Source organism: Balearica regulorum, chromosome 30 (assembly GCF_011004875.1).
Source record: "Balearica regulorum gibbericeps isolate bBalReg1 chromosome 30, bBalReg1.pri, whole genome shotgun sequence".
Classification (NCBI taxonomy): domain Eukaryota; kingdom Metazoa; phylum Chordata; class Aves; order Gruiformes; family Gruidae; genus Balearica; species Balearica regulorum.
In genome coordinates, this window is record NC_046213.1 from 68,278 (window position 1) to 87,299 (window position 19,022).

Consider the following 19,022-nt stretch of genomic DNA (forward strand, 5'->3'; position numbering starts at 1 on the left):
GTGTCCCCTTTTTTTGGGGGTAATTAAGGCCATTTTGGGGCGCTGGGAATCATAAATAAATTTATTAAACAATAAATAAAGCGGCTCCAAGCGCCGGATAATAATTTAGGGGGGGGGGGGGGAGGGAGGGGACCCCCCCCCAGGCCAGCTGGGTGGGGGGGGGGTGGTGGTGGGACCAGCAGAGACCACTCACGGCTCTGGGCACAGGGGTCTTGGTGGTCCCCCCACGTCCCCAAAATAGGGGTCTGCGAGGTCCCTTGGTGTCCCCAAGTGTCCAGCACTGGGGTCCCCAAATAGGCAGCATGGGGTTGTCCGAGGTCCCTTCGGTGTCCCCAGGTCACCAACGTGGGGGGTCTGTGAGGTCCCTTGATGTCCCCACATCTCCAAGCAGGGGGTCTCCAGCACCAACTGTTCAAGCACAGGGGTCTACAATGTCCCTTAATGTCCCAAATCTTCAAGTATGGAGGTCTCCAAGGTCTCTTGATGTCCCCGACCTCCAAGAAGGTGGGTCACCAGCCTTAAATTTCCCAGCATGGAGGTCTGCGACGTCCCTTGATGTCCTCACATCTCCAGGTCTTCCATGTCCCTTGATATCCCCACATCTCCAGGTCTTCAGTGTCCCTTGATGTCCCCAAATCTCTGGGCATGGGGGTCTTGGAACCCAAATCTCCAGGCATGGAGGTCAGCAACGTCCCTTGATGTCCCCAAATCTCTGGGCATGGGGGTCTTGGAACCCAAATCTCCAGGCATGGAGGTCAGCAATGTCCCTTGATGTCCCCAAATCTCTGGGCATGGGGGTCTTGGAACGCAAATCTCCAGGCATGGAGGTCAGCAATGTCCCTTGATGTCCCCAAATCTCTGGGCATGGGGGTCTTGGAACCCAAATCTCCAGGCATGGAGGTCAGCAACGTCCCCAACCTCCAACCAGAAGGGTGACCAGCCTCAAACCCCACTGGTCACCCCCTGCCACCCAACGTGTCACCCCCCGGCGATACGCAGCAACCCCACAAAATTGCTCTCCCGCTCATCTTGAGCCAGCTGCCACCCATCTCCGGTCACGTCCCCTGCCAACACCAGGCTGAGGACATCCCCGGGTTGGAGTTGTCCAATGGCTTGGGCCAAATTGGAACGTGCCGGGTCAGATCCTGCACCATCAGGCAGCGCCAACGGGACGGTGAGTAACGGACGCAATGAACCGGCGCGCTGGAGCTGGAGGGTGACGGTGCCAGGGGGACAAGCGGGTGCCGTGCAGGTGAGGGCAAATTGGCCGTAGAGGAGGTAGAGGCCACCTGCTGTCACCCGCAGCTCCTTGTCTGTCATCTGTACGTCATCGCTGAGGAAGACGCCGTTGATGCCTTCCTCATAGCGCCAGTTGGGTCTTGATGGCACCGCCAACAAGCCTGGAGGGAGAACAGGAGAGAAAGGTGGTGGGTGATCCTGGTGGATGGTGGGTGCTCCCGATGGGAAATGGAGGTCCTTGATGGGACATGGGTGCCCCGATGGGAGATGGAGGAACCCCGATGGGAGATGGAGGAACCCCGATGGGAGATGGGATGTCTCCAATAGGAAACAGGGGTCCCCAGTAGGAAGTGGGTGCTCCTCCTTGGTAGTGGGTGCCCCCACTGGGAGATGGGTGCTAGCAGCCCTCTTTGATGACCCCAGGGCACTCCAGCCCGCCCAGGGGTACCTGGGATGGGATCAGGAGACCACAGGGATGGAGGATGCTCTGTGAGACCCCAAGGACTGTGGGGACAGGGGACCCTCTGTGGCACCGCAGGGACGGAGGATGCTCCATGGCACCCTGAGGATGCTCCATGGCACCCTGGGTACCACAGGGATGGAGGATGCTCCGTGACACTGTGGGTACCACAAGGATGGAGGATGCTCCATGACGCCCCAGAGACCACAAGGACGGAGGATGCTCCGTGACGCCCTGGGTACCACAAGGACAGAGGATGCTCCGTGACGCCCCGGAGACCACAAGGACGGAGGATGCTCTGTGACATCCTGGGTACCACAGGGACAGAGGATGCTCTGTGACGCCCCGGAGACCACAAGGACGGAGGATGCTCCGTGACATCCTGGGTACCACAAGGACGGAGGATGCTCTGTGACGCCCCGGAGACCACAAGGACGGAGGATGCTCCGTGACATCCTGGGTACCACAAGGACGGAGGATGCTCCGTGACGCCCTGGGTACCACAAGGACGGAGGATGCTCCGTGACACTCCGGAGACCACAAGGACGGAGGATGCTCCGTGACACTCCGGAGACCACAAGGACGGAGGATGCTCCGTGACATCCTGGGTACCACAGGGACGGAGGATGCTCCGTGACACTCCGGAGACACTCCGTGACACCCTGGGCACAACGGCCGCTCTGTGACACCCCCAGATGCTCCAGGCCAGGGATGACGTTTCCTCTCCGAGGGCGGAAGGAGGAACCCGCGGCGACGCTTTCGAGATGACTGGGTGAGGACTAACCCCCCGCCCCCCCTCCCCGCCACACACACACACACACGCGTGTGCGCCCCGCCTTCCCTGGAGCCCTTCACCGTGGCCTCAGGCCTGGGGGACTTACCGGCGCTCAGCAGCAGGTGGGCGGCCGTGGCAGCCTGCAAGGGAGAGGAAAGAGAGCGTCAGCGGGCAGGAAGGACCCAAACGTCCTCGTCCCCATGGATGTCCCGTCCCCGTCCGTTTCCCCCCCCCCCCCCCCCCCCTCCTTGGTGAAGGGGAAGTTGAGTGTTGTGTCAGGATTCGGGGACTTTCCAACACCCCGTTGGGTATTTTGGGGGGGTCCCCAGGGGGAGGGGGGGGCGACCCCTGGTTTTGGTGGGAGGTTGATTTGGTGCCTTTGGGGATGGAGAAACTGAGGCACGGGGTGGGGGGGGGATGGGGATGGGGAGGGGAGTTGGAGGCCTGATGAATCCTCCTTCACATCACCCCCCCCCGCCCATGGTGGATGGGCATCCCGGGGGTCCCTGGGAGAGGCGGAGGGATGGACGGACGGACGGACGGACACCACCAGGATGTGCAACCTGGATGGACACGCAGAGGAAGAGACACCCGGAAGGATGCGGGGGGGACACCCGGATGGATGGATAACTGGACCCAGAGGGACGGACGGGCGTCCACTGGGATGGACAGACGGACGCTCAGATGGAGGGACACCAAGAGGGACACCTGGGCAGAGAGATGGACACCCATGGGTGGACACCCCGACAGAGACTGGGACGAACAGCTGGACAGATGTGCAACAGGGCCAGTCACCTGGACGCGTGGAAAGACAGACATGCGGACAGATACCTGGGCTGATGGACACCCAGACGGACGGACGGACAGACTCCTGGGCAGGGAGAACACCCAGCTGGATGAACATCCAGGCTGATGGACAGACGGACAAGTGGGAAGAGAGAAAAACGGAGAGCAGGACGGATCCCCTAGATGATCCCCACCCCACCCCCCCCCGGATGGATGGAGCCCCGGATGAAGGGACACCTGGACGGATGGATGGATGGATAGACAGATGGACGGATGGATGGACACCAGGACAGACGGACAGACCCCAGGACAGATGGATGGACAGACAGATGGACAGATGGACAAACCCCAGGACAGATGGACAGACAGATGGACACCAGGACAGACGGATGGACACATGGACGGGCCCCAGGACAGATGGATGGACACCAGGACAGACGCACGGACCCCAGGACAGACGGATGGACCCATGGATGGGCCCCAGGACCCACGGATGGACACATGGATGGACCCCAGGACCCATGGATGGACACCAGGACAGACAGACGGACAGATGGATGGACCCCAGGACAGACAGACAGACCCCAGGACAGACAGATGGACAGACGGACGGACACCAGGACAGACAGACGGACAGATGGATGGACACCAGGACCCATGGACGGACCCCAGGACAGACGGATGGACCCACGGATGGACCCCAGGACCCATGGATGGACACATGGATGGACCCCAGGACAGACAGACGGACCCCAGGACAGACAGACGGACAGATGGATGGACCCCAGGACAGACGGGCGGACCCCAGGACAGACAGATGGACAGATGGATGGACCCCAGGACAGACGGATGGACAGATGGATGGACCCCAGGACCCATGGATGGACCCCAGGACCCATGGATGGACAGACGGATGGACCCCAGGACAGACGGATGGACAGATGGATGGACACCAGGACAGACGGACGGACCCCAGGACAGACAGACGGACCCCCAGCCCCGGTGCCCACCTGCGGCTGGGTCTCCCCACGGAGCGTCTCCCCACGGAGCATCCCCCCACGGAGCATCCCAAGGAAAGCGGCGACGGCGGCGACGGCCCCGAGAGCGGCGGCTCCAAGAGCGGCAAGAACCGGGAAGAGGCAGCGGCGACCACCGGAGCGATCCCGGCACTGGCAGGGAGGCAGCGGGGGGCTCTCGGGGTCGGCGAGCGGCGGCATCGCGGCGGGGACCGAGTGGAGGAGCCGCCTTATAGAGGGAGCGGTGGGGGCGGCGGGGCAGCGGGGCGGGGACCGGGGAGGGGACGGGGATACCGGGGAGGGACCGGGGAGGGGACGGGGAGGGACCGGGGGTACCGGGGAGGGACCGGGGAGGGGATGGGGAGGGGACGGGGATACCGGGGAGGGGACGGGGATACCGGGGAGGGACCAGGGAGGGGACGGGGAGGGACCGGGGAGGGGATGGGGAGGGACCGGAGGTACCGGGGAGGGGACGGGGAGGGACCGGGGATACCGGGGAGAGGATGGGGAGGGGATGGGGACACCGGGGAGGGGATGGGGAGGGACCGGGGAGGGGATGGGGAGGGGACGGGGAGGGACCGGGGGTACCGGGGAGGGGATGGGAGGGGACGGGGAGGGACCGGGGACACCGGGGAGGGGATGGGGAGGGGCTGGGGACACCGGGGAGGGGATGGGGAGGGATCGTGGGTGACCGGGAGGGACCGGGGAGGGACCGGGGGAGCCCGGTGGGACCGGGATGAAGGGGTGGGTGGGGGAAACCACGGTGGGACCGGAGAGGGACAGACCGACACCGGGGAGGGATAAACTGACACCGGAGGGGACCGGGGGGGGGGGGGGGGGGGGACACACCACGGGGGGGGGGGACACCCGGGGCGGGAGGGACCGGGGGGTGGGGACAGCCCCCCCCCCCCCCCCCCTTTGGGTGCCCGGACCCCTGGGTCCCTTTGGCACCCTGGAAGCAGTTGGGGGGGTGTGGGTGGGTGGGTGGGTGCCTGGGTCCCCTCCCGGCGGGGACGTCACCGTGGAAGGGAACTGTGTGTGTGTCCCCCCCCCCCGCTCCGGGGATTTCGCCTCCCCCGGCCGTGACGGAGCCACGGAGTTTCCTGCCACGGAGCCGGGACGGAATTTCTGCCCCCCGCCCCGCCGTGGGAGTGGGAGGATGAGACCGGGAAGAGGGTTGTTTTTTTGGTTTTTTTTTGGGGGGGGGTGTGACACTTACCGTGGGTCCCCTGGGGGGGGGGGGGGGGGCAGCTTCCCGCACGCCTGGGTGCCGCGGTGCAAAGGGCGGTGGGTGTGCCCACGCGTGTTTCTGTGAGCACCCGTGTGCGCCTCACCCCTGGGGCAAAGGCTGGGGCGAGACTCCCCACGGGAGACCCCCATGAGATGACACCCCCCCCACACACACCCCGCCACGGAGACCCATGGGACCCCCACCCCCTTTGTTAGACACCCCCCCCCCCCCATGAGAGAGCCCCACGGGAGAGCCCCCACGTGAAAGCTTCCAAGTGGGAACCCCACGGGTGACACCCCCCTGGGACACACCCCCCAAATGAAACCCCCAAATGAGACCCCCCCCAAATGAAACCCCCCAAAATGGGACACACACCCCCCCCCCCCGGGAGACACACCCCCCAAATGACCCCCCCCAAGTGAAACCCCCCGAAATGGGACCCCCCCCGCGAGACGCCCCCCAAATGAGCCCTCCCCAAGTGAAACCCCCCAAAATGGGACCCCCCCCCCCGCCGGGAGACCACCCCCCAAATGAACCCCCCCCCCCCCAAGTGAAACCCCCCAAAATGGGAACCCCCCCGGAAGACCCCCCCCAAATGAGCCCCCCCAAGTGAAACCCCCCAAAATGGGACCCCCCCCGCCGGGAGACCCCCCCCCCAAATGAGCCCCCCCCAAGTGAAACCCCCCAAAATGGGACACACACCCCCGCGAGACCCCCCCCAAATGAGCCCCCCCAAGTGAAACCCCCCAAAATGGGACCCCCCCCCCGGAAGACCCCCCCAAATGAGCCCCCCCAAGTGAAACCCCCCCAAAATGGGACCCCCCCCGCCGGGAGACCCCCCCCCAAATGAGCCCTCCCCAAGTGAAACCCCCCAAAATGGGACCCCCCCCCGCCGGGAGACCACCCCCCAAATGAAACCCCCCCCCAAGTGAAACCCCCCAAAATGGGACCCCCCCCGGAAGACCCCCCCAAATGAGCCCTCCCCAAGTGAAACCCCCCAAAATGGCACCCCCCCCGCGAGCCCCCCCCCCAAATGAGCCCCCCCAAGTGAAACCCCCCAAAATGGGACCCCCCCCCCCGGAAGACCCCCCCAAATGAGCCCTCCCCAAGTGAAACCCCCCAAAATGGGACCCCCCCCGCCGGGAGACCACCCCCCCAAATGCCCCCCCCCCCCCCAAGTGAAACCCCCCAAAATGGGACCCCCCCCGCCGGGAGACCACCCCCCAAATGAGCCCTCCCCAAGTGAAACCCCCCAAAATGGGACACACCCCCCCGCGAGACCCCCCCCAAATGAGCCCCCCCCAAGTGAAACCCCCCAAAATGGGACCCCCCCCCGGAAGACCCCCCCAAATGAGCCCCCCCAAGTGAAACCCCCCAAAATGGGACCCCCCCCCGCGAGACCCCCCCCAAATGAGCCCCCCCCCAAGTGAAACCCCCCAAAATGGGACCCCCCCCCCCGGAAGACCCCCCCAAATGAGCCCTCCCCAAGTGAAACCCCCCAAAATAGGACCCCCCCCGGGAGACACCCCCCCAAATGAGCCCTCCCCAAATGAAACCCCCCAAAATGGGACCCCCCCCGGAAGACCCCCCCAAATGAAACCCCCCCCAAGTGAAACCCCCCAAAATGGGAAACCCCCCCGCGAGACCCCCCCCAAATGAGCCCCCCCCCAAGTGAAACCCCCCAAAATGGGACCCCCCCCGGGAGACACCCCCCCATAGGAGACCCCGAAGTGAGCCCCCCCCCCATGGATACACCCCCTAAGTGAGACACCCCCCCCCCCAAAGTGAGAACCCATGTAACCCCCCCCCCGTGGGGGAACCCCCATAGGGGACTCCCCTGCCAGGCCCCGCCCCTGGCCCCGCCCCTTCCCTGACTCCGCCCCCCTGACTCCGCCCCCTGACTCCGCCCACTCCCTTGACTCCGCCCACTCCCTTGGACTTTGCCCCGCCCTGGCCCAGCGCCAGCCCCGCCCAGTCCTCCCCCCCTTCCCAAGGACCAGCGAGTCCCCGCCCCTTCCCGTAACCCGCCAATCAGCGCGCCCCGCTGCTGGGGAGGAGGTGGGACCTGTAAGCTGACGAATAACGCTTGAGCTACCGCGGGAGGAGAGGGGGCGTTGCCGGAAGGACGCGTCACGTGACAGGGGGCGGTGGCGCGGGAGGCCGCTGGGGTGGTTACAGAAGGTAGGCGGAGGGGGCGGGGTCAAAGGGAGGGTAGAGGGCGGGGCTTAGAAATGTGGGTGTGGCCTACAGGTGTGGGCGGGGCCTATAGGCGCCGTGCTTCCGGGAAGGGCAAGTGGCGGCGGGGGGGGGGGGGGATGGGGGGACACCCATGGGGGGGGTGACGGGACCGGGGGGGGTCTGAGGGGGGTGACGGGACCGGGGGGGGGGGGGGTCTGAGGGGGGTGACGGGACCGGGGAACAGCGAGACCCCGGGGGGGGGGGGGTATGGGGTGTCCCAGGCCCTGGGGGGGGTCATAAATTGGGGGAGGTTATGGGGGGGGGGGCACAGGGGGGAGGAAGGGGGTTGGGGGGGTCGCTGGGGGTGTCACAGGCACTGGGGGGGGGGACACTAAGGACAGGGGTGGGACAGGGCAGGGTGGGCAAGGGGGGGCGCGTGGCAGGATGGGGGGGGGACAGCAAGGACGAGGTGGCCATGGGGGGGGGCACGGCAGGACATGGGGGGGGGCCCATGGCAGGATATGGGGGGGCCATGGGGGGGGGCCCATGGCAGGATATGGGGGTGCCATGGGGGGGGCACTCAGCAAGGATGGGGGGGGCATGGGGGGGACACATGGCAGGACATGGGGGGGCCCATGGCAGGATATGGGGGGGCCATGGGGGGGGGCACATGGCAGGACATGGGGGGGGCCCATGGCGGGATATGGGGGGGCCATGGGGGGGGGCACATGGCAGGACATGGGGGGGGCCCATGGCAGGATATGGGGGGGCCATGGTGGGGGGCACTCAGCAAGGATGGGGGGGCACAGCAAGGACGAGGTGGCCATGGGGGGGGGCCCACAGCAGGACAGGGGGGGCTATGGGGGGGGGGCACACAGCCAGGATGGGGGGGGCTATGGGGGGGCACATGGCAGGACTTGGGGGGACACACAGCCAGGACATGGGGGCCATGGGGGGACACACAGGCAGGATGGGGGGGGCACACAGCCAGGACATGGGGGCTATGGGGGGGGACACACAGCCAGGCCAGGGGGGGCACACAGCCAGGACATGGGGGCTATGGGGGGGGACACACAGCCAGGACATGGGGGCTATGGGGGGGGACACACAGCCAGGACATGGGGGCTATGGGGGGGGACACACAGCCAGGCCGGGGGGTGACAGCCAGGCCGGGGGGGGGCACAGGCTCAAGGTGACCACAGGGACAGGAGTGACCGTGCGGACAGGTGGCCGGGGGGGGGACACACACACACACACCCCCCCCCGCCAAGGACGGGGTGGCCGTGGCGAGGGGACAGCCAGGACAAGGGTGACACCAAGGACGGGGAGGGGACAACACACACCGAACCCCAAAAATGGAATTATTTTGCCCAATTTGTGTATTTTTTTTTTTTTTTTTTTTTTTTTTTTTTTTTTTGCCCCGTTTCACTCTGGGCATTTGCCACTTTTTTTTTTTTTTTTTTTTTTTTTTAAAGCTCAAATAGGAGGAAATTGGGGTTTAAGGAGAAAATCGGACGTCTGAATTCGCTCCGGGTGCGGGAAGTGGCTAAACCCGTGCATATTTTTGGGGAGGGGGGGGCGGAATTAGGCTGGGCTTGGTATCATCTGCCTCTTCCCCTCGGATCTTTCTGCGGGCGCCGAGAAATTGCAGCAGACTGACGCCGGTGCCAGCGACGCCTTCGTTAGGTGATAATTATGCGAATGAGCTGGATTTGGGCTTGGCTTGGCGCCTGGGTTGAGCTGCAGAAGTGGTACTGGGTTCAATTAACTGGGCTTAGTTAAACTGGGTTCAATTCACTGGGTTTAGTGTGATTGGCTTCGGTTAAACCGGGTTCGGTTAAACTGGGTTCAATTCACCAGATTTGGTATGAACGGGTTCAATTAAACCATGTTCGATTAATTCAGGTTCAATTAAACTGGGTTCAATTAAACTGGGTTCAATTAAACCAGGTTCAATTAATTCAGGTTCGATTAAACCAGGTTTGATTAAACCAGGTTCAATTCATCTGGTTCAATTAAACCAGGTTCAATTAAACTGGGTTCAATTAAACCAGGTTCGTGTTCAGTTCATCTGGTTTGATTAAACCAGGTTCAATTAAACTGGGTTCAATTAAACCAGGTTCAATTAAACCAGGTTTAATTCATCTGGTTCAATTAAACCAGGTTCAATTAAACCAGGTTCAATTCATCTGGTTCAGTTCATCTGGTTCGATTAAACCAGGTTCAATTAAACTGGGTTCAATTAAACCAGGTTTAATTCATCTGGTTCAATTAAACCAGGTTCAATTAAACCGGGTTCAATTCATCTGGTTCGATTAAACCAGGTTCAATTAAACTGGGTTCAATTAAACCAGGTTCAATTAAGCCAGGTTTAATTCATCTGGTTCAATTAAACCAGGTTCAATTCATCTGGTTCAACTCATCTGGTTCAATTAAACCAGGTTCAATTAAAACAGGTTCAATTCATCTGGTTCAATTAAACCAGGTTCAGTTAAACCAGGTTTGATTAATTCAGGTTCAATTAAACCAGGTTTGATTAAAGCAGGTTCAATTCATCTGGTTCAATTAAACCAGGTTCAATTAACTGGATTCAGTTAAACCATGTTCAATTAATTGGGCTCAGTTAATCCAGGTTCAATTAATCCAGGTTCAGTTAAGCCGGGTTTAATTCACTGCCGCTATCCCGGAGCGATCCCAGGGCTTGGGGGTGGCGCCGGTGGGGTTTCGGCACGTCCCCGGTTGGTGCGACCTCATCCCGTGGGGGAGCTGATTTTTTTTTGGGGGGTTCCCCTTTTTTCCCCTCCATCCCGGTAACGTTTCCCAGCTCCCGGCACACCGACGTCCCCATGGGTCTCCTTGTCGGCATCGGCTGCGCCTGCGCCGGGCTCCTGGCGATTCTGGCGACGGTGGCGTATCGCTTGGGGCTCTTCTACCAGCTCCGGCATAAGGTAGGGCGAAACGGGTGAGAACGCCGCGGTTTTGCCGAAAACACACCCAAAAACCCGATTTTTGGAAGCGATCCTGGCCTACGATTTGGCAAAGGGGACGGCGACGCCGTCGTACGTCTTCCCCACGAACTCCTCGCCGTCTAGGTGGACCCTCGAAGCCCCCGGCACGGCGGTGAACTGGTGGCGGAGGTGTTGAAGGCTCACGGCGTCCGCTTCCTCTTCACCCTGGCCGGTGGCCACATCTCACCCGTCTTGGTGGCCAGCGAGAAGATCGGCATCCGCGTGGTGGACACCCGGCACGAAGCCACCGCCGTTTTCGCCGCCGATGCCGTCTCCAGGCTCTCCGGTACGGATACGGAGGGGGATTCCGTGGCCGAAATCTTCTTCCTGGCCCGATGGATGGAGGGTTTTGGGGTGTCCAAGGGTTTTTTTTTGGGGGGGGTCCTGGTTGTGCCAAGAAGGGTTCAAAGACTTTGGGGGTGTCCGGGGTCTTTCCGTGGTGGCTTTTCTCCCCATTTTTTCTACCCCTGGAGCTAATTCAGCCGCTTGGGTGCCAACGAGAACACCCCAGTTGAAAAATTAGGGTGCAGAGGGACCCCCCCCGACTTCCTACCCCCCTCCCACCATCACCCACAGGTCGCATTGGCGTCGCCACTGTCACCGCCGGTCCCGGCGTCACCAACACGGTGACGGCCGTCAAGAACGCCCAGATGGCCGAGTCACCAGTGCTGCTCATCGGGGGAGCAGCCGCCTCGCTGCAGAAGGTGGGGAGACCCAAAAAAAAAAAAAAAAATAGAAATTATTCCCCTCCCAGCCCCATTTTTGGGGTGTTTTCCACCATTTTTAGGGTTCAAGGCTTATTTTTTTTCTTCTCTCCGAAGGGTCGGGGAGCGCTGCAGGATATCGATCAGCTCTCGCTCTTCAAGACGCTCTGCAAAGCGTGCGTCTCGGTGCGCGCCGTCCGCGACATCGTCCCCACCCTCCGCAAAGCCATCGCCACCGCACAGTCGGGGACCCCCGGTAAAAAATTGGGGGGAGGTCACCCCAAAAATACCACCAGGGCGCTCGGGCGGTGGAGTTTTCCCTCCCCTCCCCGCTCCTCCACGGGTCACCCGGTGGGGTTTGCAGCGACGTTTTGGGGTGCCGCTGTTTGAATTGAGGGGTTTAGCCCCCAAATGAGATTTTTTTTGGGGGGGGGGGTATCCTTTAACCTGTACCCCGATACCATAGGACCCGTCTTCGTGGAGCTCCCCATCGACGTGCTTTACCCCTTCCACGTGGTGGAGAAGGAGATCAGTGGCACCAAGAGCGCCCGGGGGCTGCGGGGAAAGGTGGTGCAGTGGTGAGCAGCACCCCCCAATTGTCCGTTTCTCCCCCCCCCCCCCAGCACCCCAATATTTATCCCCGTACCCCCATAGGTACCTCCAAAACTACATCCGTAACCTCTTTGCGGGTGCCTGGGAGCCCCAGGATGCGTCCCCGTTGCCCGTGCAGGTGCCGCTGGCCACCGAGGATGAGGTGGGGTTTTTGGGGTGACCCCCCACCCAACCATAGATTGGGGGTTTTGGGGTGTCCGTGGGTGGGGAGCATCGTGGGGGGGGTGTGTGGGGTGGGGGTGGGTGGGGGGATCGGTTAAGGTGGGTTTTGGGGGGACTAGGGTGGGTTTGGGGGCTGGTTGAGGAAGGTTTGGGATATGGCAGAGCTGGGTTTTGGGGTTAAATCAGCTGGATTTGGGGCTCAGTGGAGCCAGTTTTGGGGCCCAACTGAACCGGTTTGGGGGATCAGCTGAGCTGGGTTTTGGGGATAGCTGAGCTGGACTTTGGGGATAACTGAGCCGGTTTGGGGGCTCAGCTGAGCTGGACTTTGGGGATAACTGAGCCGGTTTGGGGGCTCAGCTGAGCTGGACTTTGGGGATAACTGAGCCGGTTTGGGGGCTCAGCTGAGCCGGGCTTTGGGGATAACTGAGCCGGTTTGGGGGCTCAGCTGAGCTGGGCTTTGGGGATAACTGAGCCGGTTTGGGGGCTCAGCTGAGCCGGGCTTTGGGGATAACTGAGCCAGTTTGGGGGCTCAGCTGAGCTGGACTTTGGGGATAACTGAGCCGGTTTGGGGGCTCAGCTGAGCCGGGCTTTGGGGATAACTGAGCCGGTTTGGGGGCTCAGCTGAGCCAGGCTTTGGGGATAACTGAGCCGGTTTTTTGGGGTTTGACAGAGCTGGGTTTTGGGGCCAACCCTGCCGATTTTGGTGCCCAACCGAACCTTTTTTGGGGCTGATCGAGACTGTTTTGGGTCACAGGTACAACGGTGCGCGGAACTGGTGAGCCGGGCCACGAAGCCGCTGGTGCTGGTGGGCAGCCAGGCCATGCTGCCGCCCACCCCGGCCGAGGACCTGCGGTGAGCCGCTTCGGGGCCCGAGGGACTGGTTTGGGGCCCGAGGGACTGGTTTGGGGCCCGAGGGACTGGTTTGGGGCCCGAGGGACTGGTTTGGGGCCCGAGGGACTGGTTTGGGGCCCGAGGGCCTGGTGTGGGGCCCGAGGGACTGGTGTGGGGCCCGAGGAACTGGTTTGAGGCCCGAGGGCCTGGTGTGGGGCCCGAGGAACTGGTTTGGGGATGGCAGAGCCAATTTATGGGCTGCTGAGCTGGTTTGGGGACAGATGGGTCAATTTGGGGTGCAGCGAGATGGTTTGGGGACAGAAGAGGGGGTTTGGGGAGGGTTGAGCTACTTTGGGGATAGATCAGCTAGATTTGGGCCTGAGCGAGTGAGTTTTTGGGCTCAGCTGAGCCAAGTTTTGGGGCAAAACCAAGTCAGTCTTGGGGCAAACTGAACCAGTTTTGGGGCCCCGGATGATCCAGTTTTGGGGTTCCAACAGAGCCAGATTTTGGGGCCAAACCAAGCCAGTTTGGGACCCTGAATGGGCCAGATTTTGGGGCCAAACCAAGCCGGTTTGGGACGACCCTGAATGGGCCAGATTTTGGGGCCAAACCAAGCCGGTTTGGGACGACCCTCAATGAGCCACTTTTTGGGGCCAAACCAAGCCAGCTTGGGACCCCAACCAAGCTGGTTTTGGGGTCAAACTGAGCCATTTTGAAGCCGTTTTCAGTGCTCGCTGACACCCGCCTACCCAACAGCACGGCGCTGGAGGCCCTGGGCATCCCCTGCTACCTGGGGGGGGCGGCGCGGGGGCTTCTACCCCCCGACAGCCCCCTCCTCCTTCGCCAGAACCGCCGGGACGCCCTCCGCGATGCCGACCTGGTGTTGCTGGCAGGTACCGGCATGGCGGGGTGGGGTGTGGGGGGTGTGTAGGGATGGGGAGGACACGACACCCGCCACGTCCCCGTCCCCGCCCTGACACTCTGCGCGCGTCCCCAAGGTTCTGTCTGCGATTTTCGCCTCTCCTACGGACGCCTTTTCGGTCGCCGCGCCGCCATCGTGGCCGTTAACCGAGACCGGACGCAGCTCCTCCGGAATTCCGATGTTTTCTGGAAACCCCGGCTCGCCGTGCAAGGTGAGACAAACACAAACACAACTTTTCCCCCTCCCCCAGCCCAAAACGGGTAGTGTGGGGTGTGACGAGTTGGGCGTTCTCGGCAGGCGATGCCGCCTCCTTCGTGGTGCGGTTGGCGCAGAGCCTGCGCGGCTACGCTTGCCCCGGCGACTGGACGGAGGGGCTGCGCGAGGCCGATCGGAAAAAGGAGCAGGCTAACCGGTGAGCGCATGCGGGACCGGGATGGGGACAGGAATGGGGACAGGGAGGGGTGCGGATTTTGCCCTGTTTCGGGGGGGATCGCGGCTCCTTTCTGGTTTTGGGGAGCTCCCCATTCCCAGTTTTGGCTGATCTCAACCCATTTCCAACTGGGGGGGGCTCCCCATTCCCAGTCCTTGGGGCATCCCAACCCATTTCCAACTGGGGGGGGCTCCCCATTCCCAGTCTTGGCTGCATCCCAACCCATTTCCAACTGGGGGGGGCTCCCCATTCCCAGTCCTTGGGGCATCCCAACCCATTTCCAACTGGGGGGGCTCCCCATTCCCAGTCCTTGGGGCATCCCAATCCATTTCCAACTGGGGGGGGCTCCCCATTCCCAGTCCTTGGGGCATCCCAACCCATTTCCAACTGGGGGGGGCTCCCCATTCCCAGTTTTGGCTGATCCCAACCCATTTCCAACTGGGGGGGGCTCCCCATTCCCAGTCCTTGGGGCATCCCAACCCATTTCCAACTGGGGGGGGCTCCCTATTCCCAGTCCTTGGGGCATCCCAACCCATTTCCAACTGGGGGGGGCTCCCCATTCCCAGTTTTGGCTGATCCCAGCCCATTTCCAACTGGGGGGGGCTCCCCATTCCCAGTCCTTGGGGCATCCCAACCCATTTCCAACTGGGGGGGGGCTCCCCATTCCCAGTTTTGGCTGATCCCAACCCATTTCCAACTGGGGGGGGCTCCCCATTCCCAGTCCTTGGGGCATCTCAACCCATTTCCAGCTGGGGGGGGCTCCCCATTCCCAGTCCTTGGGGCATCCCAACCCATTTCCAACTGGGGGGGCTCCCTATTCCCAGTCCTTGGGGCATCCCAACCCATTTCCAACTGGGGGGGGCTCCCCATTCCCAGTTTTGGCTGATCCCAACCCATTTCCAACTGGGGGGGGCTCCCCATTCCCAGTCCTTGGGGCATCCCAACCCATTTCCAACTGGGGGGGGCTCCCCATTCCCAGTTTTGGCTGATCCCAACCCATTTCCAACTGGGGGGGGCTCCCCATTCCCAGTCCTTGGGGCATCTCAACCCATTTCCAGCTGGGGGGGGCTCCCCATTCCCAGTCCTTGGGGCATCCCAACCCATTTCCAACTGGGGGGGGCTCCCTATTCCCAGTCCTTGGGGCATCCCAACCCATTTCCAACTGGGGGGGGCTCCCCATTCCCAGTTTTGGCTGATCCCAGCCCATTTCCAACTGGGGGGGGCTCCCCATTCCCAGTCCTTGGGGCATCCCAACCCATTTCCAACTGGGGGGGGGCTCCCCATTCCCAGTTTTGGCTGATCCCAACCCATTTCCAACTGGGGGGGGCTCCCCATTCCCAGTCCTTGGGGCATCTCAACCCATTTCCAGCTGGGGGGGGCTCCCCATTCCCAGTCCTTGGGGCATCCCAACCCATTTCCAACTGGGGGGGGCTCCCTATTCCCAGTCCTTGGGGCATCCCAACCCATTTCCAACTGGGGGGGGCTCCCCATTCCCAGTTTTGGCTGATCCCAGACCATTTCCAACTGGGGGGGGCTCCCCATTCCCAGTCCTTGGGGCATCCCAACCCATTTCCAACTGGGGGGGGGCTCCCCATTCCCAGTTTTGGCTGATCCCAACCCATTTCCAACTGGGGGGGGCTCCCCATTCCCAGTCCTTGGGGCATCTCAACCCATTTCCAGCTGGGGGGGGCTCCCCATTCCCAGTCCTTGGGGCATCCCAACCCATTTCCAACTGGGGGGGGCTCCCTATTCCCAGTCCTTGGGGCATCCCAACCCATTTCCAACTGGGGGGGGCTCCCCATTCCCAGTTTTGGCTGATCCCAACCCATTTCCAACTGGGGGGGGCTCCCCATTCCCAGTCCTTGGGGCATCCCAACCCATTTCCAACTGGGGGGGGCTCCCCATTCCCAGTTTTGGCTGATCCCAACCCATTTCCAACTGGGGGGGGCTCCCCATTCCCAGTCCTTGGGGCATCTCAACCCATTTCCAGCTGGGGGGGGCTCCCCATTCCCAGTCCTTGGGGCATCCCAACCCATTTCCAACTGGGGGGGGCTCCCTATTCCCAGTCCTTGGGGCATCCCAACCCATTTCCAACTGGGGGGGGCTCCCCATTCCCAGTTTTGGCTGATCCCAGCCCATTTCCAACTGGGGGGGGCTCCCCATTCCCAGTCCTTGGGGCATCCCAACCCATTTCCAACTGGGGGGGGGCTCCCCATTCCCAGTTTTGGCTGATCCCAACCCATTTCCAACTGGGGGGGGGCTCCCCATTCCCAGTCCTTGGGGCATCTCAACCCATTTCCAGCTGGGGGGGGCTCCCCATTCCCAGTCCTTGGGGCATCCCAACCCATTTCCAACTGGGGGGGGCTCCCTATTCCCAGTCCTTGGGGCATCCCAACCCATTTCCAACTGGGGGGGGCTCCCCATTCCCAGTTTTGGCTGATCCCAACCCATTTCCAACTGGGGGGGGCTCCCCATTCCCAGTCCTTGGGGCATCCCAACCCATTTCCAACTGGGGGGGCTCCCCATTCCCAGTTTTGGCTGATCCCAACCCATTTCCAACTGGGGGGGGCTCCCCATTCCCAGTCCTTGGGGCATCCCAACCTATTTCCAACTGGGATACGGGGAGGGAGGGGGTGTCCCCATCCCCGTTTTTCAAGGGAGCCCACCCACCTCTCTTCCTTCCCCGAGTGGGAGGGATTTGGGGTGTCTCCCCCCAACAGGGAGAAGGCAGCGACCCCCACCCCACAACACCTGAACCCCCTGGATCTGCTGCACCGCCTGGATGCGCTGCTGCCCCCCGAAAGCCTCCTCGTAGCCGATGGGGGGGATTTCGTGGGCACCGCCGCCTACATCGTCCGTCCCCGACGTCCCCTCGCCTGGCTGGACCCCGGTAAGGGCCCCCCACCACCGGGCACACTGTCACCGTAGGGGGGACACACACACACACACGGGTGACGCCACCGGCTGTTGTCCCCGCAGGAGCTTTCGGCACGTTAGGAGTCGGCGGAGGGTTCGCGCTCGGCGCCAAGCTCTGCCGTCCCGACGCGGAGGTACGGGGACGCGGCGAACCATGGGGACGGTGGCCACCACGTCACCCGCGTGGTCTTGATGGTGTTTGTCCCCTCCCCGGAACCAGGTTTGGGTCCTCTACGGTGACGGCTCGCTAGGCTACAGCTTGATGGAGTTTGACACCTTCGTGCGGCACAAGGTCAGGCAGCACCAAAAATGGGGTGGGGTGGGGGGGGAAAACGGGGTCTCGTCCCCGTCTCGGGGTGTCACCAGGGCGCGGTGGCCCCGCGCTTCGTCCCCTGCAGACGCCCGTCATCGCGCTGGTGGGCAATGACGCGTGCTGGAGTCAGATTTCCCGGGAGCAAGTGGCTTTGCTGGGTAGCAATGTGGCGTGTGGCCTCGAGTACCTGGGTGAGCGATGTCATCCCCCTTTTGTCCCCAGATTTGGGGACACCCGCGTGACCCCACGTCATCCTAGGGTGGATCGAGCCATGCCTGCTGGCATCGTGTCACCTTGGGGTGGATCGAGCCGTGCCCGGTGGCATCGTGTCACCCTGGGGTAGATTGAACCGCGCCAAGCGTCACGATTGCATCACGCGGTGGCGTCACGTAGCTTTGGGGACCGTCACGTGGCCGTGTCACCCCCAGGGACGATTGGACTGTGCCTGGTGGCCCTGTGTCACCCATGGGTGGGGGGGGATCAGGCCACGCCTGGTGACACCACGTCACCCTGGTTCAGGCTGTAGCTGGTGGCACCGTGTCACCCCAGATCAGGTGACGCCTGGTGGGACCGCGTCACCCCCAATATCAAGCCATTCCCACGGAGGTGACGGGGGCCACCGCCGCTGTCCCCTCCCTGCAGACTACCACGCGGTGGCCGAAGCTCTGGGCGGCAAAGGCTTCGTGGCGGGTCGCCCGGATCGCGAACGGCTGGACGCCGTCCTCCGCGCCGCGCAGGATGCGTGCCGCCAAGGCCGCCCCGTCCTCATCAACGCCCTCATCGGCAAAACCGATTTCCGTGACGGTTCCATCTCCGTCTAGGAACGGTGTCCCCAAAATGTCCCCAGCCGGGGTGGGGGGGGGGGGTGGGTTTGGGTGACACCGGTGCTGCACACCCAACCCAGGGGACAGCTACGTGTGTCGTGTGTGTGTGTGTCCCCCCCCCCAGCAATAAAGCAGCACCATGTGCCCATCCCGTGCCGTCAATTTGGGGGCCAACACCTCGGGGACACCCTAAAGTGACACTTTGGGGACCGTCACCCCTCCCCTCGTCGGGATGGCGTCGCATTAACACACACACACAAAGCCCGGCGGCGAGTGCAGCTTGTGTCATTTATTGCTGGTGACGGTGACAAGGCAGCGGTGGGACAAGGGAGGGGTGGGGGGGAAGGTGTCAGGCCACCCCGGGAGGGGACAGGGGACAGCTCGGTCACCCCCTCCCCACCTGCACCCCCTAGCCCGGATGTTTTAATACTGGTGGCTCAGCCCGGGCGGGCCGGTGGTTTCACATTCAGCTGGTTCCTTTAAGGCTAATACTGAGCAAGGCTGGTTTTGGGGAGGAGGAGCTATTTTGGGGAGCCCCCCTCCACTGTAACACTGGCAGCGAGTTTATTTTGGGGGTAAAAAGGGGGTTTTTTGGTGGGTTTTTGTTTTTTTTTT

The 19,022-nt window shown here is 62.7% G+C and overlaps 1 protein-coding gene across 4 annotated transcripts; it reads left to right on the forward strand.

The window, feature by feature from the left end:
- The first annotated feature begins 7,754 nt into the window (after window positions 1-7,754).
- On the forward strand, window positions 7,755-18,555 carry HACL2 (2-hydroxyacyl-CoA lyase 2). Of its 4 annotated transcripts, none has more exons than XM_075738123.1 (17): window positions 7,755-7,796; window positions 9,274-9,371; window positions 10,510-10,633; window positions 10,778-10,979; window positions 11,270-11,397; window positions 11,515-11,653; window positions 11,864-11,975; window positions 12,052-12,151; window positions 12,926-13,023; window positions 13,759-13,895; window positions 14,001-14,135; window positions 14,222-14,336; window positions 17,075-17,244; window positions 17,334-17,404; window positions 17,491-17,562; window positions 17,669-17,774; window positions 18,226-18,555. In XM_075738123.1, exons 3-17 carry the CDS (start codon window positions 10,532-10,534, stop codon window positions 18,402-18,404), a joined length of 1,866 nt encoding a protein of 621 aa, XP_075594238.1. In that variant the 5' UTR covers window positions 7,755-7,796; window positions 9,274-9,371; window positions 10,510-10,531; the 3' UTR covers window positions 18,405-18,555. The 4 variants fall into 4 exon arrangements, with proteins under 4 accessions (XP_075594238.1, XP_075594240.1, XP_075594242.1 ...); XM_075738125.1 differs by lacking the exon at window positions 7,755-7,796 and adding an exon at window positions 10,333-10,423 and having other exon boundaries at window positions 9,150-9,371; XM_075738127.1 differs by lacking the exons at window positions 7,755-7,796; window positions 9,274-9,371 and adding an exon at window positions 9,154-9,218.
- Window positions 18,556-19,022: the final 467 nt, after the last annotated feature.

Bases quoted from the DNA above. Each gene is read 5' to 3' on its own strand.
- HACL2 (XM_075738123.1), top strand. From the start codon at position 10,532: ATGGGTCTCCTTGTCGGCATCGGCTGCGCCTGCGCCGGGCTCCTGGCG. The intron at 11,398-11,514 runs GTGGGGAGACCC...TTCTCTCCGAAG, and splicing joins CAGCCGCCTCGCTGCAGAAG to GGTCGGGGAGCGCTGCAGGA. The intron at 13,024-13,758 runs GTGAGCCGCTTC...CCTACCCAACAG, and splicing joins ACCCCGGCCGAGGACCTGCG to CACGGCGCTGGAGGCCCTGG.